The sequence below is a fragment of the Aptenodytes forsteri genome, unplaced genomic scaffold (assembly GCF_000699145.1).
Source record: "Aptenodytes forsteri isolate BGI_AS27 unplaced genomic scaffold, ASM69914v1 Scaffold369, whole genome shotgun sequence".
In the NCBI taxonomy this organism is placed as follows: domain Eukaryota; kingdom Metazoa; phylum Chordata; class Aves; order Sphenisciformes; family Spheniscidae; genus Aptenodytes; species Aptenodytes forsteri.
Genome location: NW_008794965.1, coordinates 99725 through 121702, shown reverse-complemented (window position 1 = coordinate 121702; position 21978 = coordinate 99725). Strand labels below are relative to the sequence as shown.

Below are 21978 nucleotides of genomic sequence, written 5' to 3'. Positions count from 1 at the left end.
GCAAAGTTAGCCTGAATAGTCTACATGTTAATGGATCCATTTTCAGGGGTAACCTCTATCTTAAATTACACTTTGTTGTAAAGGAACTACCAAGATTGTTGTGTTTGAAGTCTGACCTGAATAGTTTGATTTATGTTTTTACATATTTTTCCCACAGGTTCCCTGTGAATTATTTTTCAGGGCGAGGGTGTGGGGCTGGTTCACATGAGCAAACCTGTAATAACAAATTGTAGTATATGATGAAAAATATCTTGGCAATGGAACTTTAATTCTCCAGGGGAGCATTTGTAAGCTGTGAGAACAAATGTGCTAATTAAAAACTACAGACTGCAGTAACTGCTTATGTTTGAGAGAAGGATTGAAATCAGTCAAACCCACCGAGGTTCGCTGCCTAGATGGGCTGTGGTTTGGGACTGGGGAGAGGGCAGGAAGTCATTTCTCTGCTTGGGGCTTACACTGCGCTTAGCACAAAGGAGAGTGATAAATGGCAGGGCCTTATTGGCTGCCCTGCACTAAGTGATAAATGCTGTGACTCCGAAGGAAGGCTTGCTGAACAAAGTGCAGGTCTTGCAGGAATGCTTTGGCTTTTGCTTGCTGGTAATAAAATCAGCAGAAACCTGTTAGGCTTTAGGAGCCAACAAAGGCATAACTGGTTGCTGTCCAGAGACCCCTCTCATCTCAAATTGCTATCCAGCAGAAGTACATATGCACATGCAGTTTTAAGTTGTATCGTATATGATGTAATCTTTAATAGCTAGTTTCTGCTAGTTCAAACGGAAAACTAGTTGGATCTGGATAGTTGGACTGTTTCATTAAAAACAGTTCTCCAAAGGGCAGCTAACTCCAGCGTGACTGAGAAGCTGGTGTCTTCAGAGCTGGCTGCTCGTGCAAGGAGGAAGGGGATGGGTTAGGGTTAGTGACTGATGCAGGAGCCTTGCCAGAAGGTAAATTGCTGTAGATCCTTCTGTTCCGGTTAGGTTCTGTCTCTGGCTTAGTGTAAGACCCTCTTTGAGGAAGGGGACAGAAGAGCTAAAGCTTCTGCAGTGAACTTGACCATAATTAGTACATGTAGAGTGCTCTGAATAATTTTCTATTGTGTTTTGTTGCAGCTGAAAGTAAAAGTTTCCACGGAAGTTGGGATTACTAATGTAGATCTTTCTACTGTGGATAAAGATCAGAGCATTGCACCAAAAACAACCAGGTAAAACGACTCAGTGTGTGTGATTCTTTAAGGGGCAACTCTGGCTCTATACTGGAGGTCTTCTGAGCTTTACCGACTTCAGCTTAACCAGAGGAATCTTGTGTAGGGATAACTACAGAGTTATACCCATGCTGTTTCTCTTAAACCTGTGAGTTCATTGGGAGAATACTGGTTATTTTTATAGGTGGTTTTCCTTAATACTGAAATAAGTACTAACAGAAGCCAGGCAACCTGAGTCTTCTGTTCCTTTGTTGGCACCTCTCCATAGCGAAAGCAAGCTAAAATAATTGTGTTAACATTTCTGGTATTATTTGGCTTCGGTAGAGATGCTCTAAAGCAACATGTACACTGTATTTGGCGGGGGTGGCTGTACCATTGCTAGGTGTACTTGAATTTAATGTAATCAGTGTTTTTAACTGACATCAGTTAGAATGTAATGTATGGAATTTAATTTAGGTTGCACAGCCCCACTGAGGCCCCTCTGTGTGTGTTGATGCAGCCTTCCTGTGCTGAAGTTTGAGTGTCTGTTTTTTCTGTTCTGCTGCCATCACACCTTTGGCTGTAGCATAGCCTTGGCTAAATGGAATGTGGGGTGTAGTATTAGCAAAACCTTCTTCTGGTGTTCCTTTGAACCTTACAACAAACAACTGTTTTACTTGAAAATGGGCAAGGTATGTAGTGCACAAAAATCCTACCAAAAAAATTCCATTCATTTCTTTTCATTAAATTTATGGTGGAAGAGAAAGACATGTTAGTTCACCTGACTTTTTGATAAAACAGCTCATCTGTGCCGAGTAGACTGCAGTACTGCTAGACAGGCTTTGCATGCCTCGGTTTCTTTGAACGCCAGGCCTTCTCTTGGCAGATCACCTCAATTCTGTCTGGTTTTTTTTCCTCCTAGGGTAGCTTACCCAGCCAAAGCCAAGGGCTCATTCACTGCTGACAGCCATCAGAATTTTGCTTTATCCTTCCAGCTGATAGACGTGAACAGTGGAGCTGAACTCATCCCTCACCAGGTTAGGACAAATTTTTGTCATTGCTGTGTCACCAAGATGCTCCATCTTAAAGTGTCTGAGGTGACAGTTGCTCTTGAAAAGATTTGATAGGTTTTGAGAAGCCTTATGTTTCTGACATGGACTGTGAAGGATCACTGATCTTGGTAGATGGGAAGTGGATTCAGTTCATTTGTTTTGGCTGTATGTTAAATGAAGCCTCTTCTGGCTCTGGTACTGTGTCTTATTTAACTCAACAAAATGAGTGCAGGTAGCCTGCACTGTAAAGCACACTTCTGATTTTTTTAATATAGATTGTTTGCTGAAAAAGTCCTTGAATGTTACACTTTCTTTAAAATTTTATTTTTTCTGTTTAAAATAGAAAAAAGGTGGGGGGGAACCCAACAAAAACCGTATCTGCATACATCTCTTTGTGCTGTTGCGTATACCCTGTCAAATAACATCCAATATATTGCCCTGTACTCCAAGTGGGCGACTGGACGGTCTTGGTCCTGTGTGAATGTAGTTGCTCAAAGAGACACAGAACTTTGCTGATTTGCAGGGATCTAGACACCTGGGCTCCCAGTTTATACTCCAACTTTTGTTAATGTTGTGCTTTTTGATTTGGGGGGGAAATCTCTCATTTCGCTGGCATTTGTGAACGCACTATGAGATATTCCAGAAATGTTACAATCTTTCCTTTCAGACTTTTGTCCGACTTCACAACCAAAAGACTGGCCAGGAGGTAGTGTTCGTTGCAGAACCAGATAGCAAGAACATATACAAGTTTGAACTGGATACCTCTGAAAGAAAGACTGAATTTGACTCTGCCTCTGGTACCTACACTCTTTACTTGATAATTGGAGATGCCACTCTGGAAAATCCAATCCTGTGGAATGTGGTATGTAGCTGGAAGTGTGGTGATGTCGTTTTGAGATTACTGGCAGTCTTAACAGGAGGGCATGGTACAGGCTTGGAAGAAAAAAGCTCAAATGTTTTGTTCTTTGTAGTGAACCAGAATCCTTTTGGCCCATTTATGGGCTCTGAGGTTCGTTTGTTCACTTTAAGTTTTTAAGTGAGCATCAAAGCAAGACAGAAATGAACATATGTTTCATCATGTGGTAGAACAGAAACTTCAGAACATTTATGGGTTTGATTGTAAATTCACAGCAAGCACTTCAAGGTTTAGCCTTTCCTTGTTTGCTATGCTGGAAATAAGTCCAGTTCTTAGTGATGGGTGAATGGCATTATGCCTCTGTTTAGGAGAAATTGCTTCTTAAAAAATCTGGTGGCTTTTTCTTAGTTTCCTTTAAAAATCATGTTAATTGTAGATTGACAAATAAGGAAATAGGCCACAGTAACGGAATAGGTTTTATAAAACTTCTAATACATTAAGATCAAACTTCACGAAGCTGCACGATTTCATTTCAGGCTGATGTTGTGATCAAATTCCCAGAAGAGGATGCACCATCCACAGTCCAGTCCAAGAACCTCTTTGTTCCCAAACCTGAAATCCAGGTACAGTCAAAAACTATGTGTGGACATGGGGGGCTAGTCCTACTAGTATTGTTTGTTCTCTTTGTAATTTATTTTTGAAAAGTCATCTCTCATTAAAAAAAACGAATACTGTGTAAGTAATGTAATTAAAGGAAGACCAGAGTTACTGCTTAATGGGAAGAAATTTGTTGCAGTCCTCTGGAGTATGAATAAATAAGCTGTGTGTCCTACCTGTGAGAGAGCAAGTGGTGTCACTGAGAAGATTCAAACATGAGAATTTAACTAGGTAAGCACCACAGAAAGTTCTCTGCTTCTGAAGATTTCTCTTGCTTCATTCCAGCCCTCTGTGCTGATGACAAGCTAACAACTGCTTCTGTGAGTGCAAGGAAATGTTAACTGTGCAAGAGATCAAATGTGCAGAGGCTGGAATAGACGCTACTTTAAAGAGTCAGTCTTTGCCTTAAGAGGAATGCTTATCATCCAAAGGAACGTCTGGGACCAGCACCAGGGCTGCAGCTGGCCCCCTGGGGAGCCGAGAAGCTGCTCTGTTGGAATACTCCTACTTACGAGTTGGTTTTTGTTTGCAGCACCTCTTCAGGGAACCTGAGAAGAGGCCTCCCACTGTGGTATCCAACACTTTCACAGCATTGATTCTTTCCCCCCTGCTTTTGCTGCTCATTCTGGTGAGTGAACTGGGCCACAGAAGAAAGTTTTTTCCCATCCAGTCCAAGGTCACTTAGGAGGTTGGCCAGCTAAACTTCTCATTAAAACTCTTGGTTAATCATGACTAGCACAGCAGTGCTGCAGTCATAGCTAGCAAACGTCAGTGCAGAGCGTTGGTCTGGTATTGTCTCTTTCCTAAACTCATTTGGGTTTTTTTGTTGAGTTTATAGTCAAAACAGAAAAACTGCTGCCAAGTAGAAGTAGGTGGTATGAGTGTCTTCAGTGTGCTTCTGCTAGGGATGTTGAATAACACTGGGCAGATTAATTTATAACTAACATTAGACTTCCGCAGGAAAAAAAGCAGTGATTCTGCCTTGCACTTAAAATATCCATCACAACATCTGTGTTACTTAATCCTATCAGATTGATTCCCATTTATGGACATAATTGGTATTTGTGTGTCTGTAGTTGAAACATCTACTGCTACTCACTGTATCATCAGATCAGTGTTTTGAACTTAATGCAATACAAAATCTCATCTAGGCAAGCTAAATTACGTCTTATTTGGAGGATGAAACTGATCCCTTACTTGCTTGGCAGTAATTTCCCATTAGCTAGTCTCACTGCAAGCTGGCATTCAGATAGTCGCGTCCACTGGTCTCTGGAGTTCACAATATACATGTTGATGACACTTTTAATGAAAAATCTCATTGCTACTGCTCCTGTTTTCCATCCTTCATGCCTTTCTCTTTTGTACTCTAAAAACTGAAATTGTTTTTATGAGCACACATCTTGTAGCTATAGCTGTTCTTCTGCTGAGTCCAAAGCTAGAACCTTACCTTTTTTGTCTTTTTAATTAAAATTAATTCAGCTGGATGGAAATAGCAATGTTTGGTTTTCTGGAAAATGTAGATTCGGAGCAATACCCTCTCGTCAGTTTAAGAAAGATAATTGAGGAACTGCCTTTGGTCAGTCAGAAACAGCAGGAGAAATTTTCTGTAAAGGAGCTCAACAGTGCTGTCTTCAGCAAAATTACTACTCTGTCCTCTTGTAGTAGGAAACAAGTGCTTCTGTAGAGAATACACTGTATTCATCGAGGAACTTAAAGCAAACAGGCTTGAAAGATACTAAAGTTTAAAATACAACGGCCTTGTAAATGCAAGCTTTTAACTCGGGTTTTGTTTCTTTTCCTTTTAGTGGATAAAGATAGGTGCCAACATCTCCAACTTCAGCTTTGCTCCCAGCACCATTGTTTTTCACATGGGACATGCTGGTAAGCGTCAGAGGCTTTCTGCTTTGTTTGACCTTCTCACGTGGGAGTTACGGATGAGAGCCCTGGTGGTTAATGGGCTTGCAGTCTATTAACTATAATGACATAATAGCATAACATTTTTTCTCTTGTTTTCATCTGCCTTCCTGCTTTTCATGATTGTTAATATGGTGATAAACCTGTTTGGGCCATCAGCTTATAACAGAGGTCATTATCTGGGCTCCTCTCACACACCATTTATCTGTACTTAATAGAACTTCTTATTTCCAGAGGTCACGCTTTCTTTATTGCATGTTTATCCTTTGTAAGCAGGGAGTTTCTGTGGGGATTGAAACCTGCAGGGCTGCCATCTACATCTTTTCTTTAAGGCTCTTCCTGTGAAAGCTGCTCTTGTTCTTTGGCTGGACCAATTTTTTCCATCAATTTTATTGTGCCGTTGGTTGCACAGTTCTTCACTGTCTTGACAGAATTTCAAAAACATAGCAGGTTGGGAGAACGTTGGATCTGCTGTTTCCCAGATGACAATGTGTTGCGTAATCCAAGGCAGCTTCCTTGGAAGCTTTATAAAGCTGGAAGCTCCTACAGATGTGCAAAGGTTAATATCCTCTATTGAAATCCAGAGTATCCTCCTCCTTTTAATAGCCCTTAATGTTTTTAATATGTCCATAATTCTGCCACAAGAGGGTTGATTGCAAGCCGTCAGTGTCACATTTTTCTCTACTATGGAGACCCAGACGCCTTCTTCCACTGGCAATAACATATAGTCTTTAGATCTGCCATTTCAGAGCTTCAGAGATGAGATAGAAACCCAATGCCTAGGCCTGGCAGTACAACATAGTAATTGTTCTGAGGGTAACGAATGGTTGGTCTTTGAAATGCAGTTTCAGCCATGGGCTCTGTCTTTTTTTCACAGCAATGTTGGGACTCATGTATGTCTACTGGACTCAGCTCAACATGTTCCAGACTCTGAAGTACTTGGCCATTTTGGGTGGCGTCACATTCCTGGCAGGCAACAGGATGCTGGCTCAGAAAGCAGTAAAACGGTAAGCCGGGGATGGATGCGTTGGTGGGCGCTGCTTTTAAAATCAGTGGGGAGGAGGTCACGTTGATGCTATTGTGTGTCAGTAACTGATACAGTAATGAATGCTGCTTTTGGTTCTTGGATCTTGTGCGGGGGGGTGGGCTGCTCGGTCCCACTTTCTTGCCCGCTGACTAGGGCAATGGGCTGCTCTCACTGAGATACAGCTAACGGCTCCTTCAGAGAGAATGGTCCACGTGGCCACATGCTGAAGCCATCAGGCACACGGAGAAAGCAAAGGGTGGAAGTATGTGCACTTTGACGTGGAGAAACCCACATTTGGCGAGATGCATTCACTGACAGATTTGTTCTACTACATGATATATCAAGCTGTTACAATATCGTCAGGTAATGAAAGCTGCTATAAATGCAGAAGAGGTCCAGCTCTTCTGTAGCTGTGCTTGTGAGAAGTTTTAAGAGGAGGAAGGTAAGGCGGGGGTATCTTACTGCTGTCTTCCCCAAACTAAAGGGGGATTATAGAGAAAAGGGAAGCAGGTGCTTATCAGAGGTGCGCAGCAACAAAGTGCAACACACGCAAGCAAAACCAAGGAAAATTCTGATAAATGTTAGGGGTACAACATTCATTTCTGTACTGGCATTGGACTGATTCTTCACACTTGTGTCTTCTGCCACGCAGTGTCTCGTGAATGTGCTGTGGCTTAGGCAGCCTGCAGGCAGTTTGCTGACCCAAGGTTCCAATACAGTGCATTAATTAGAGGTCGAACCGTTCCCTTTCCTTCACTTCTGCCACACAGGGTTTCCATGTGAGACTAAAGTTTTAGCCCTCTTGTACTAATGCAGAGTTTGGCTTTGAAGAGGATCTTACTGACCTGCTTTGCCATCAACCTGTGATTTTCTTACTTTCCCCTTTTTGAGCCACTAGGAGTTGTTTATCTTTGCATACCTATTTGCATAGATATCCCTGGGTTCTCACTTTTTTGATTACACTGTATTAAGACCAGGACAAGAGCTGTTAAAAAAAAAACAAAAAAAACCCAAACAAAACCACAAGGATATAATTTTCAGGGGTTTTGCATTGATTTGTTGTGTTTAAAACATCTCTACTTGCATGGCTGTAGCAGGGAGGATGATTATTGTAATCAACCCTTTCATACCATCCTCCCAGCTTTCTCAGCCTTGCTCTCTTGGATGTCCAGCCCTTTCCACTCTGGCACTTTCTCCCCTTTTAATTTAAAGAGTAATGATAAAATCATCATTAATTACAGATTGCCTAGGATACAGATTTGGGGAAAAAGAATACAATGAAGCTTCTAAGTGTCTTCGCTCAACCAGGGCTTCTGTTAGCACATAAATGCGGGTGGTTGGTTCCTACTTCAAAACACTGCAGGGGGTGTCCGTGCTTTTTCACTGTAAATGACATGAAGCTGCAACTACAATGGCAAATTTGAAAGTAAAACTTCTACCTTAGGCTAAAGTTAAACCCTTTGTACATGACTTTAAAGTTCAAAAAGACATCTTTTTGTTAACGTCCTGCTAGCCTGCCTCAGATGTTGAAGTGCAGTGATAATTAACTAGATTGCACTTTGAGGCAAAGCTGCTGTTCCACTATGGAGACCGCTGGCGGGGGTGGGAAGGGGGACTGTATAAACCATCTTTTTACAGAAGTTACCAGAAGGCCTGGTTTTGCTTTTTGCATTTCTGCTGCTGGCTCTGGTTCCTGGAGCAGGGCTGCTTTCCTCCTTCCTATCTTCTCTGAACCTTTCTTCCTTTCTCCTTTTGGCAGGATCGCTGCAGAGCAGAGCAGTAGGTTGGCAAAGTATAGAACACTGCGGTAAAAGGGGGTTTTGCTAGTGACCAGCTCTTCTAGAAGTAAGGGCCTTTTTGGAATTTGCCTTTCCTGGGCATGCTGCCTGTTTCATTTCACATCATCACTCACTCCTTGTACAAAAAGATATCTGAGCTGAAGCTGCTTCCTTCCAACATCGTTTATTGGACTTTAAATCAGTCCTTGGGTGTCCTTGGCTATGGCTGGGTTTGCATACTAGCAGTACGTGTCCTCTGAGACGAAATTGCCTTTGTGTGATTTCCTTAATCATCTGAAGTCTGTATGGTAATATGTGCACATGTGAATATGTTGTCTTGGGCACCAAGCAGCTATCAGGTGATGAAATAAACCTAGTTTAAGCATTATTGTTCCTGTAAATAAATTATTAGTAATGTTGGCTGGAGGAGAACATGATGAAAATGGCTGATACCTGGGCTGTTCCCATCCTGCCGTTGGTATTCCCTGTCCCCATCTGCAGTATTCTGGTTATTCAGCTGCCAGGCACTCCGACTGCTGAATTACATCCCCGCTTGGGGCGGCGAGAGCTCTGTGTGCAGCAGAGCCAGGTCAGCACCACCTCGTTCGGTTGAGAACACGACCCAATCCAGGGTTGACCCTCCTATGAGACTGAACTGGCCACGATGGCTCAGTCAGCGGCAGCAGCCAACCCCCTCCATTCAATACAGTCATCTGATAGGTCTCCATTATTGTTTACCAGTGCAAAGCCCTTCGCTTCCTTTCGTTCCGAGCAGGTAAGGCCCCAGTTTGCTATATCCAGAGTGGCGTAGGAGGCAGGACTGCCTGCCAGTCTGCATGCTGCCCAATTCTGATGTGTGTGTGTGTAGCTTCATTTCTCGGTCAGCGCACCGTTTTATTTTGGGGAAGGGAGAGAGCATCTGGGACAAGTCCTGTGATGGGACTGAAATCACAACGTGCTGCACTGGTACATCCCATGAGCATCTGCTTTCTCTCACGTTCATAGTCAGTGCTCCAGGCACACACACAGAGTGTGTTGAGGAGAGCTCAGTTTTGTGGTGCAAGACAAAACCAGCGTGGGTGGCTGTGTCGCAGAAACAATGTGCGCTGTGGTATAAGCTCCTGTCTGCAGATCAGATAGTATGGAGGATGGTTTCGTGAAAATTACCTGTGGAGAATTTGGCATCGTGTCCCATAGAACAGCGCCCTGTTACTATCTCTTCCCTCCCTGGAGTGTTTTGAGGTATTTGAGCACCGAACGAGCTATGACAAGTAACTGGAGAGGAAATGGAGATGGCTGTCGCTTGTTCTGGTAGATGAACGCTGGCTGCACCCTGGCTGCGTGTGCTGGTGCTGTTCTGGTCCCTGGACGCTTCTTTTTACCATAGCTTTGGGCCAGTGGTTTTCAGCTTTTTAGTGGCCTGTTAACAAACACCTCACAGTTGTGTTCTCCACAGCTTGCATGTTTTCTGTTTCTCAGCCTGGTATTTTAACTCCTTAATTTCCCGTGGGCTGTGAGTAACCCTGGAAGATCTTGTTTATTATCCACAACCCGTAAGTTAGGTTTTGCTGCCATGTGCAGTCACAAGCATTTTTCCTTATTGCTGGGTTTTCTGATGCCCCAGATAGGTCAGTTGAAGCTGGTAACAATACAGTCTTTAGGGCTGGACTGTCACGTGCTCAGCATCCATAGCTGTGCCTGTGTCTGGCATCTGGAAGGGAAAAGGACCGCAAAAAGATGGGTCTGCTGTGCCCACATTAGATTACTTCATCTTGGGGACATGGAGATCTTTTCTTTGTGTTTACGTGGACCAACTGATTCCAAGTGGATAGATTGGCCCTGTTTAAAGTAGAAGAGCAGTTAAGGTACCCCCAGGCTTTGCGTTCAGCCCTGCTTTTTTTGTTCAGTTCTGTATTTTACAAGGCTCATTCATCCCTTTTGCACCAGAAATTAACCTTCATTTTGTCTGACCATTTCCATCCTCCTTGAATTCAGTCCTCCGTTCCATTGCAGTACTGGTTTTATGACTCCAAAAAGTTTCCTTTGAGAAGCTTATCTGACAAGCTTCCTTTGAGAGAGAATGAGGGGTCTGGGGACACTTTTACTGTGTGCTTTGTTGCCTGGAAGAGTTAATTTTTTGGGTTTTTCTTTCTAGGACACACTAGTACCAGAAGAATGGAAGAAATGGGGAAAAACAAGGCAAATGCCTTCAGAACAGAAGTGAATAAATAACTGAAAGACCAGAAGAAGGAAGGCAAAAGCAGATTTTTTTTTTTATATTAAGTCAAGAGGGTACCAGTTACACTTTTTTAAAAATCTGATTTTCATCGTTGTGTTCATGCTACTTGAGTGCTTTTCATATGAATCCCAAAAATCCTTTGTTCCCTGGATCTTCCCCCCTTTTTCTCCCAGGCTTGAATTTCTCTTAGAAAAAGGGGGGGGGGAGGGGGGATACAATTCTGCCTTTCCCCAGATGCCCTCTCCTCATCCTAAATGATTTGTGAATAAAGAGGAAAGAATGGTCCTGAATTTTGTTTTTTGGCTGTCTCGGGCTGTGATTGGAAGTGGGGCTCACATGAGAATGAAAAGAGCTTTTTCTGGTGGGTAATTTTGTGTATGAATCATTGCTGTGTGAAGCTTCCTGTTCTTTCATGTCCTTTCCCAGAGGGACGTGTTTATTGGGGGGGACTTCCCACTCCTGCCTGTCCCTTGCGTGACGCTGTCATCTGCGTTTCTCCGCTGATGGCTGTTCCCTCTGACTTCAGGATGGCGCCAGGCTGGGCTGTGCTGAGTTGCTGTGGGCCCTCGAGGCTCAGGCAGTAGTTCTCAGGGCCTGGCCCTTGGGGGGAGCCAGCTGCGGTGCTGGCGTGCCTGGCTGTGTCTGACCCTGGCAGGTTTGGTGGGTCCCTTGAGTGGGTTCGCTTTCTTTCCAGCCTCTGGAAGTAACCTTTTCACTCCAAATACGAGTTTGATTGAGGTTATCGTCTCTGTTCCTCTGTGAAGCCGAATGCCGGGAATCTGCTGGTTGCCGTGTGGCCACGTTTGAGTTATTTGAGCTCTAACTTCTCAATTAATCACCGCCTTCCAGACCACTAAGCAGTGTTGAGGCAGCAGACTTGGGCTTTATTGAAGGATGCACTGATAGTAGTAACCAAAGGCCAAAATCTCCTCCTGATGAGCAACTTCCACATGGGAAACTTAACAGTTGCTCCCTCCCCTGCATCTCTGTGTTGGCTTCTGTTTGTCCCGTGTCAGACTGGTTTCTCTAAAGGCCTTTTAGCAAAGGAACTTTATCAAGTGTCTTTTGGAGATCTCAGAAAATGATATCAACCAGCAGGCATGTGGATAAAGGGTGTGGAGCCGAATCCTCCAAAGAACTTCACATGTGTGAGACATGACTCCACTTTATAAAAGCCATCTTGCCTCTTCCCCGCTGCCATTGTTCACACTTAGCTCACTGTTTCTGTTCTTTGTAATAGTTCCTACCCATTTGTTCATTGTGAATGTTTTACTGGGTGCCATAGAGGTTTAATGAATTCTGTTAACCTCCTTCTGCACTCCTTCAAAAACCTGATCTCGTGCTGCATTAAAGTCCTCTGGGACTAGAGAAGTTTTAAGCAAGAAATAGTTAAGTTACTATTTGTAGTATTTTACTGTGGAATTTCTTTTCACCCTGGTGAGTTCTTTTTGAGCCTCATATTTTGTTCCTGCTCACTTACCAGCTTTGTTTTATAACTTACTTTTCTACTGATGCCTCATGCTGGGACAGATCCTCCACTACTTTCTCTGTAGAGCTCTGGCACGTTACCCAAGGAGAGCACAGATGCAAAAAGAAAATCGTGGAGTGCTACTGTGATGTATCTTCTCTAAGCTGTGCGTGTTGCTATTGATTTTTCTACCTCCTTGGCTATGCCTTAGGAAAGGTGGGTTTTATTCTTTTGGCCTTTTATTCCTCAGACACTTTCTGGTTTGCTTTATGCGTTTTTATATTTAATCTCCCAGAGTTTGAGCATTTGTTTCCTCATTTTGATGCAAACTGAACTTTCCAGGGAGTCCCTTTTATTCCAAATAGCTGCACTCACCCAGCTGTTGAATCATACAGACTTAGTCTTTCCAAAGTGTTTTTGATAGGTCTTTTGATTTTAGCCGGAGTATCCAATCTAATGTTTGCATATAGGTTTTATGCCACTTACCAGAATTTTAAGTTTTTTGCCACCATGTTTACTTACTACTTTAGGAAGCTGCTGCTTTTTTATAATTCCTTTCCTTGGAGCAAGTAAGTCCTAATGGCTTCAAGTGTGCTAGTTGTTACAGAACAGGTTTACAGATACATTTTGAACGAGGCCTACTCGGGTTGTTTTTTCTTTTGTGGGTTCTCTGTCCAGCTGTACTGTGAAGCGGAAGGATGGTTTATGTCTGACTGTGCCAGCTGCCTGCCTGTGGAAGGGTAACGGATAACCCATTAGTGCACTTGCTGCTGTCACAGCTTCACTGATCTCCCTCAACATCGTCTCGTTGCTTCCCATCCTGCCGGGCAGTTAGTAATATTTTCATAGTGCTGGAATTGTAAAACCTGAACAGGGAAGGATGTAATCTGTAGGGATTTGGTGCAAGTATGAATTCATTTCCGTGCATGCTGGAGCCTGCTGTCCTAAAACACGGTCACCTGTGGAAAAAATGACATGGTATCTACTGCAGACTGTCAAGGAATTGTTCGGGCGCAAGGAGGGATGATTTCAGAGGCATTAATATATGTTTGCATGCCACCGTATTTCCGACCTGGTGCCTTTGTTAGCACAGCTCTGAGTCGTCCTCGGTGCAGTTGAGCACTATCTTTGAGCGACATCTTCCATTCTGGGCCCAGAATCAAGAAACTAACGTCTCAACAGACAAAGAGCCATCTTGACCTGCTGTTGGACAGGTTTATTTAGAACAATTTTTATTCCCCGCTAATGATGGGAAAGCAGACCCCAGCCTGACATTATTTACATTTCTGAAGACATAATTATTACACAAACAATAGGAGAATTGGGGTGACAAGGAAGGAAGTAGCTGTGTGAGATCATTGGGTTAATAACTTAATTCTTTGAAAACATGTAGGGTTGTAACCCTAGCCACGGTGGAGTTCAGAGCCACTGGATGGCACGTTGAATTAAAACATAGCAACAGCCCAGTCTGATGCACAGGGATCTCTTTTAACTCTTGCAGAGCAGAGCTGTAGCTTCAGCTTGAACACCCCAAGGCTAAGCAGTAACTGTAGCTGAGCTTTTTAGAGTTCGGTTTTGCTGCCGGGGCTCTGTATCAAAGAGCTAGACAGCAGCAGCCCACAGCGGCGTTTCTAATGGGTGGTAGACGTGTGGATTCATGTCTTACCTCGCCCTGATCTGAGCTGCGTGTGTGCTTGTGCCATCAGCATCTATTTAGAGGAGGCTGTAATCAATTTATTAAGTTGCCTAAAGGTGCCTTTTGGTGGCCTCATGTTTATTAATCAGGCCCGCAAACAGAATGATGACTTGGCAGAAATTTTGCTACGCTTTATGATTTGAAAGCCTTAATTAGTAGACAATATGTCCCCAGGATTACAAGTGTACTGGCTGTTATAGTCTTTGTACGTAAAGCAGCCTAAGGTTAAACCACGGAGGTATTTTTTTCTGCTCCAGTACACAGACCAGTATTTAGAGAGGGGAGTTAAATTGTAAAGACTGAAGTAAATTAAGTAGTGCATCATAACTGCATTCCTTTGAACAGATCTGAGGAGTGTATGCATCAGTTCCCAGCTGGTCACATCCAGGAATGTCTTCATTGCTGTGAAGGGCTTACTGTATAGTTAGATCCGTGAGCTCTGAATTATTCTAGACAGAAGCAGGAGGAAAAGAGAATTACGAGAAGACTTTGTGAGCACACACAGAAGTTTTTTCATTCTTCGGAGGCTTTTCCTGTCTGACCTTTGTGGAAAGGTAACCAAGTCAACATGGCAAGAGAGATGCTGAAATGCCATGCTCTCCCAGCTGAATCCATAGGCATGATTAACGTAAAGTTCTGATCTCCCCCCCCCTCCCCAGCCCCCTCTTTGTTCAGTATGCACGCAGGTCTCTCCACACCCCTTTATATTGTGCTGGCTAGGGTTGGACAGGCTTAATTTCTGTGGGACAGAGGAGTAAGATGAGTTTGCTTCAAACAGGACAACTGACATTTGTACCAGTGAAGGTATTCTCAAGGATGGACTGTCTGCTGGCTCTCGGTCCCCCAGGGCTGACAAGATTTAGAGCGTAATTCAAGTTCCAGGAGACTACTTTCAGGAGTGAGGGGTACAGAAAACAGTTAAGACTTCCTCTCCTATTCAGTGCAGGGAAAACCTGAAGTGTCCCAGGGACCTAGAGGCAGGTTCTGCTCCTCGGGGAAGACTTTTGTCTGCCTTTAGCCTAGCTTAGACACTCGGATACGCAGTCTCAGCTTTACAAGGCTGCTCTTGGTTGCTGCAAGCCTGTTCCCAGACATCCACATGCGGCTTCACAACACTCATGTTTTATCTGTTCAGACTAACAGGACTTTAGGTACTTGACAAAATTGACAGGGAGGTTTTTTTCCCTTAAATTGCAGCAAGCACCCTTTTTCATGGACAGCAGTGGGAATTGGCTTTGCTGAAGGAGACCCTCTAAACTGCTTGAGCAGTGCAGAAGCAGTGTGTTATGTACAGAATTGGGCAGGGAATGGTACTCACCAGAGCATGGGGAGATGAAAAAGGGAGAAATATTTACATGAGCTTAGCCAGGGTGCTGGGAAAGCCTTCTAACTGACTGCTGTTGATGTCCTGAGGCCTGTGAAAGAAGAGAACAGGGCAGTGATGGCATAACTGGGATTGAGAAATTCTTTTTTCCACTGCTATTTTACTGAATTATGAGGGTGAGAAGACAGCACAGTGATGTGCTGGTGTGTGTGGTGTGGGCTGGCTCAGGACAGGCTGTTCCTTATCTGCACCCTACTTGCCCACGTAAGGGAAGGGCTGGGTTATGGGGTCAGGTAAGAGCTTTATTCTTTCTCTGAGTGTATCTGAAAGATGATACTTAATCCAGTAGCTTCACAGCTGGAAGCCAGACAGCAATAAGGACCTTGTCTTATTCCTGCGGTGAGCAGGTAATGAACTGATTCCCACCTACCTTTGATTCTGCAGAATGGCTCCCAGGAAGTCCCTTAGTACCATCTGTTGGTGGTAGCGGCTGTCCATCAGGATGCTGTCAGACTGGCGCCTTGTCAGAAATTCATGCACCCCTTCTCCTGGGCTGCTCTCACTGCTTCTGTTATGCAAAGATGAGAAACATCTCCGTTTCAGTGATGCTTTTTCATCCCTCGCTCAAAGTTTGGCTTAGGCTGAGCAGCATGGCAAGGCAACCTGCTGGGTCTGAGCCTGGGGCCATTCTGCTTAATTTCAGTAAGAAATTGGTCAGCTGTATTTGCTCCTGAGTTAGGAGAGGGATTGGACCTGGCTCGCATCGGACTAGTTGGTCTTATTTAGTGGCAGCCACTGACCTAGCTAGCCAAAGCTACCCGAGTGGTAGTGGAGAGGCTGTTTTCTATGTTCAAACCAGGCCAGGGATAACTGTTTCCTACCAGTGAATGATCGTTGCAAATATTATTGCTTGTTGATATTATGGTAGAGGTCTCAGCTGATCTGCCACTTACAGCCATGGAGGAAAGGATTAATTAGGCTGCTTAATGATAGTTGTGATTAGGGGGATCCAAGACGTAGGGATGCAGGATGCCCTTCGGGGTGTGGAACAGCAGGAGAGCGTGCTTCTGTTGCAATGGAAGGCAGCTATTTCTGCTACATGCATGAAAGAAACTGCCCAGCGTAATAAGCAAAACATTAGCCCTAGGACAGCAAAGCGCTGTGGCTTACCCAAGCCGCTTGCCAATGATGGTCTGTAAGAATTTGCGGGCAGAAATCTGCCCCAGGAATTTCCGGTAGTTATCGGTGAATATGGCATCAGCATGGCGCTGCATCCTAGGGGTGAAAGACAAGCACAAGGTGTGCTTTCTGAGGTAGCAATGAACCTTCTAGGTGAGAAATGGGTGTTTCAGATGTCAAAATACACCAGATGTAGCACTGCTGAGATCAGGGGCAGGTAACCATAGAAAACACCTTTTGGTATTGGACTGCGTTAGTGTTGGAGGGTAAAAGGATTTGAGGGAGCTCAGTCCTGACAGGGAGGCAGCAGGCAAAATAAAATGTCTGTTAATCAGTGTCCACACTAAAACAAGAAAGGAGAAGTGCCTGCAAACCAAAGGTGAGGTCAGAGAACCAGTGGAAAGGAGAAGAACCATAGGCTGGGAGAGGGCAGAGCTGGGGCTGGGACATTCCTGTGCTCTACAGCAGCACTGTCACTTCCTGGGAGGGCTGTGTCTGGGACAGGGTGGCAGGAGCCTCCAGCAGGTCTCTAGCCGGTGGCTAGACCCAGGCTCCCGAAAATCCACAGGTAAGGGAAGCACAAGCCACTTGGCTGGTCCCCACTGTTGTAAGGATGAGTCCGCTGTGCTTCAGACAGAAATAACCATCCTTCATCTCCTGGCAGGGGTGGAAAGGAGAGGAGATGGATTCCCAGAGCTCGGTGGAAAATTATGTTCCCTGCAGGAGTGCTGGGCCTGTGACCCTGCCCTTGTCAGTACGTCCCTGCTGCTGGGGGACAGCAGGACGTGGCTCTGGACATGCTGGGGCACAGTCCCAGCCCTCTGCTCTGGTTGCAGAGCTCAGCTGGGTTCTCCCCCCGGAGCCTGGACTTTGTGGTGCTGGTGGGACTAAGTGACCTGCTGGCCTGTTCCCGGGCAGGGGGAAGACTGTAACCAGCATACTCTTGCTGCAGTGGGGCTGAGAGGTGAGGTACAAACCTTTTCTCAGTGGGGTCTGTCAACAAACCCTCCTCCTCCTGTTCCTCCACCGAGGGGTTATGGCTCTGCAGTGGGCTGCTGTGCTGTAGCTGGAAGTTCACGGCCTTGCCAGCAACCGGCCCTGGACTGTACCTGCAAGGCAAACCCAAGGCATACTGCGAGACGTGCTCAATTGCCGGTCGGGGATCAGTCGTCTTCCCCACCACTCCCTGTTCTCTTGCTTTTTCTTTCTCCTTTTGCCATCTTCATCTCATCAGTAACACAAATGTTGTCCGACACTCCCCTCAGCTAGAAACTGCCCTGAATTCCTGCTGAATCCCCTATTTCAGCGTGAAAAGATGGTTGATAGAGCTGCCCCAAACACACTTTCCCCCTTGCTGAGCTCCCAGCATCCTCGAGCAAAATTCCAGCGATTCTGGTATTGTTATGCCATGGCTTTGGCACAAGGCTAAAGCATTTTCTATGGGACATTGCAAATCTACGTTATAGAACCCAATGCTCAGTTTTGCGTTTCCATCGATTTGTAGTGGTAGGAAGTAATATTACAACTTCTAACAGTCGACAAGGAAATACTTGAAATATTAATAGGCTGTTGAGTTCATGCACTAGAATATCCACAGTTCTGATTTCAATGCAGGTGGCCTGCAGGCACAAATTTTAATCAGTGATGGAGCTGGAGGTGCTGGCTGCTCTGAAGATTGGCAGATTTCCCTTTATAGGACCCAGCACTCAATTCCAAAACCAACTGCTTGGGCTGAAATATTCCATGTCGGGTACCTGCCTTTTTTGGAAACCGCCCTTAGGCTAGCAGTGTTCCCCAAAAATTAAGCCAGAGTAAAGAAATAGGTTTACCAATGCACATACAGTTCGTCTGGCTTTCAGAAGTGCTGGCAACCTTAATTTGGCACGTGCTTATTTTGCACAAGGTCAGAGATGAGGCAGGGAGTGACAGCGTGGATAAAACACTCGGCAGCTTACCTGAGAGCTGGGTGGAGAGGAGAGGAGATGGAGCATGCGACTAAATGCAGGAACAGGAGCAGTGTGGCCTTATCCAGCATCTTCCACCCTTGGGGGTCACCTGAAATGCAGAGCAGTCTGAGTCAGCGGCAGTGAGATGCTCAGGGCCAGGAGAGGAGGCCAAGTGCCACCTTTGTGTTCTCGGTCCCCCTGCTCGCTTATTGGCACGAAGGGACTGGAAACATGCCTTCGTGTTTGTGGTTATGGTGTTTCCCAATGCGGAGATGTCTTGACGTGGCAAAGTCTTTGCTAAGGCATGCAATTCCTGGAGGCAGTGGCTGTGTGTGACCCCTCAGGGAGCTGGTGCCTCCCTTGGGTCGGGAGGCAGGGCTGATCAGCAGGGTTTCCTGCTGTAGGACCACCTTATTGACCCGTCCCCCCAGTGTGGTTGAAGGAGAGCGCTCAGGCTGGGGCGAGCCCTGGGGACCACCGTACGGGCTGTAAATACCAGTGTAAGAGCACCTGGAAGCTGGAGGGCAGCAGTTAGCAGGGGCTGCCAAAAGCAACAGGACCATCTGCGACCAGCCCCTGGGACCTCTCCTGCCCTCTGCTCTCCTGGCGACGTCTGTCTGCTCACATGGCTGTACGGCACGAGTCCGTGCATAACAGCCAACTGGGCTGCCTTGCTGGCTGTTGAGATCGGGGAGAAACAGGGAAATCCAAATAAAATTCCTGGGCAGAGGGGTAATATTGGCCCGGAGGTAACCCTGGCAAACCTGTTCACTGGAGGCAACAGTGCTGAGCTTGATTAGCCTAAACAAAACGCAGGCTGCTCCTTTAGTCAGTGTGCTTGGGGAGAGGGGGGACTGGACCGAAATACGTCCCTTCGGGAGGGCTGAACTGCTGCTGTGTCAAGAGGAGCCCCCCACCGCTGCTCAGCGAGGCGCCTACACAGCTCTGAGCACCCGCTTCGGTGGAAGGTGCGGTGGACTTGAGCCGTGTGTGTCTGCCCTCCGTTAGACGGCTGCGGTGCTTCGCGTCCTGGGGCTGGCTGAAGTGCTGCGAATGACTCAGGACAGAGTCATCTGAGGTCACGCACCCCCCCCCGGGAGCTGAATGCGACGCTTTTGTCATTGGAAGCGAGGGACAGTAGGAAGGTATTTCAGTGAATGCTCTTCCTGAGTTTTGACTGAAAACAATTGATCTTTTGCTCAAAAAAGATTCTTTAAGAATGCAGATAGAAATCTTTAAAATACCGAGTTTCCCTGTTCCCTGTCTTATTTTACACAAGAAAAGAGCAGAAAGATGTTTGATCTCCATAAGAGAAAAAAACACTCTAGAATTATTTTTTAAAAAACCTTTCAAATGTATAACAATACTTTGTTGCATGTTCTGACGGGAAGCATCAGCAGTGAGCTCTGTTCATCTGCTCGGACATAGCTGTCCACTCTTCTGAAAGGGGGGAAGGCTTATTAAGGACTGGTGCTCATGCAAGTGGATCCGATCGTGATACCATGGAAGTTAATAACAGTGGCAGTGTCAGAAGCTCATGGACAGACATGGGCAAGGTAGTGCACTAAGAAATAGGGTTTCTTATCACAAACTCATTGTCAGCCCGGTCCCTGTTTCCAGCTGCTCGTGCTCCCAGCCGGGGGACCAGCAGCTTCCCCTGGGAGCAGCACCGTTGCTCCTGGCTGCAGCAGAGCTTCTTGCAAACACATGGGTGGCATCTCCTACCTCCGATACCTGGTCTCATACAGCACCACTCTGGTCCCTCAGAGAGCCAAGGAATGCTCAGAAGCAGCAAAAAAGTGACTTTGAGAGAGACTTACAGGGCTCCTGGTTTTAGGGCAAATTTCCTGCTGGTTTTTTTTTTTTTTCCTTCTTCTTTTTCATTTGAACTTGAAAAGGCATGCCTCTTCCCCTAAATATCTCCAAGACAAATCCCAAATCAGAACTCTAGAAGTGATCTGAAGCATCTGCCAGGGGGTACCAGGAGACTGTGGCACCAGCATTTATAGAAAGTGCCAACCAGGAGATTTAATCAGTACCAGGAAAGCTGCTATGTGAGCTGAGAAGTGAAATATCAATGTAAATTAAAAGAAAACCTAGTCCAATGTTGTCTGCTTCCCTTTTTTCTTCCTAGGATATGGCCCTTATTACCACTTTCTTTCTGTATCTGGTTTCTCTTCCTTGAATGCTGGATTTTCCTCCAGAATCACTTTTTGTCCCTTTGAGATTTTTTTCCTCTTCTCTGCTCTTAGTTTCTTTCTGATAATTTTTTTTTTTTTTTAAGTTTCTGGTTTTGCCTTTCTTCCCCTGTCTTGCTTTGTCTTCTCTCCCTTCACTACAGTCTGCTGTTTGGGTATCTCTGTCTCCCTTTTTCCCTCGGGAAGGAGCCTGAAGTGAAAGTCCTACACCCCTTCCCCGAAGCGTCTGCTATTTCAGAGGAGAAGCCAGGGAATTGAAGTGTCACCCTGCGTACACACAGCTTGACAGCTCTGCAAAACCTTGTCACCTTCGAAATTCTCCTGAGGTGAGGGACACCTTACTTTCCATTCTGGCAGCATGTGAAAAAATGATTAATAAATAAATTCCCCTTAAGATGAAGAGCTTTTAGCGCCATTCCAGCAGATAAAGCATAATAGCTTCATTCCATCCTGTGCACCGCTAACAGCAGCATTGTGACAATGATGTTGGAGAGATGGGGTAACTGTCTCTTAGTGTTTCTGAAACCTTAACCTGATCAGTCTTAAAAATACCACTACGTAGATGAAACAAAGCTTTTACTGTGCCTGCAGTTTTATAAAGTTCAGACTTTTATACTATGAAATACTACATTAGAAAAGCAGAAATCCTTTTAAGGATTACTCTGCCTCGCCGTAGCTGACTTCACGTTACCCGTAACACACTGTTGCGTTTCTCCTCGCACTTTGGTTTGGCTCAAACACAGGTTTACTGATGGGTGGGTAAAACAGCATTCATTTTCCAGGGTAAAAGGAACTCGCATCAGTATAGCAAAAGAGGAAAACTGTGCTATGGCTAGTAAATGTCTGACATGTTTTTGCAAGGCTCATCTATAGTATTATTCTATTGATTTGCACTTATCCTATAGTTCAATTATTGTTTCATTCTATAACTTGGTACAAAAAATCTTGTATGGTACAAAGGATATTGCACCTGGCAAAGCTAATTACTGATGCCAGCTTTGATTGCATTTCAGTGTACTTTAATTGTCTCCAGTTTCCAAATAGACGTTATCTTGTTAAATGCACGTACAGAGACTGACACTTACCGTTCCCTTGGAAAACAAGCTCTTCCAAGACCGGCTCCTGCTCAGGTGTTTCCTTCCCCTGTTGCAAACACAACTTCTTCTTCTCTAGAGCTGCCTCTGTGAACCCTGCTGGGTCTGTCCCCTCCGCGCGGTGCCTGGGCAGGACCCGGGACGCGTGCTGAGCAGGGAGGACACTCTCGGATCTGCCCCCAGCTGTCCTCTGGCTGCCAGGGAGGTGCATCTCCTCTTTTTATACCTGTGCTCCCTCAGGAGTCCTGTGGGCTTCTACGCGTCAGAGAATCAATTATCCTCCTGAATTTCAAAGGCTGTGTTTAGCATCCTCTTTTTTGTGTGTGCAAGGATGCGGGCAGGGAGGTTGCTGGGAGAGGGTTATGCCTGT

At 45.3% G+C, this 21978-nt stretch overlaps 2 protein-coding genes across 2 annotated transcripts in view; one reads left to right on the top strand and one right to left on the bottom strand.

Annotated features, from left to right (window-relative positions):
• The window catches only part of RPN2 (ribophorin II), a 54557-nt gene extending 43571 nt beyond the window's left edge, over positions 1-10986 (top strand). The window contains exons 9-17 of the mRNA XM_019471071.1: positions 1110-1201; positions 2103-2217; positions 2900-3094; positions 3625-3711; positions 4278-4373; positions 5551-5626; positions 6537-6666; positions 8446-8531; positions 10620-10986. Coding sequence (XP_019326616.1) covers positions 1110-1201; positions 2103-2217; positions 2900-3094; positions 3625-3711; positions 4278-4373; positions 5551-5626; positions 6537-6666; positions 8446-8497 — 843 coding nt within the window. The 3' untranslated portion in view covers positions 8498-8531; positions 10620-10986. The remainder of the gene's footprint in view (positions 1-1109; positions 1202-2102; positions 2218-2899; positions 3095-3624; positions 3712-4277; positions 4374-5550; positions 5627-6536; positions 6667-8445; positions 8532-10619) is intronic.
• Positions 10987-15218: 4232 nt separating this feature from the next.
• On the bottom strand, positions 15219-18405 carry GHRH (growth hormone releasing hormone). The gene is made up of 5 exons (XM_009275539.1): positions 18326-18405; positions 17348-17479; positions 16362-16466; positions 15622-15759; positions 15219-15282 (listed from the first exon to the last, which is right to left on the bottom strand). Exons 1-5 carry the CDS (start codon positions 18403-18405, stop codon positions 15219-15221), a joined length of 519 nt encoding a protein of 172 aa, XP_009273814.1.
• Between the last annotated feature and the right edge of the window lie 3573 nt (positions 18406-21978).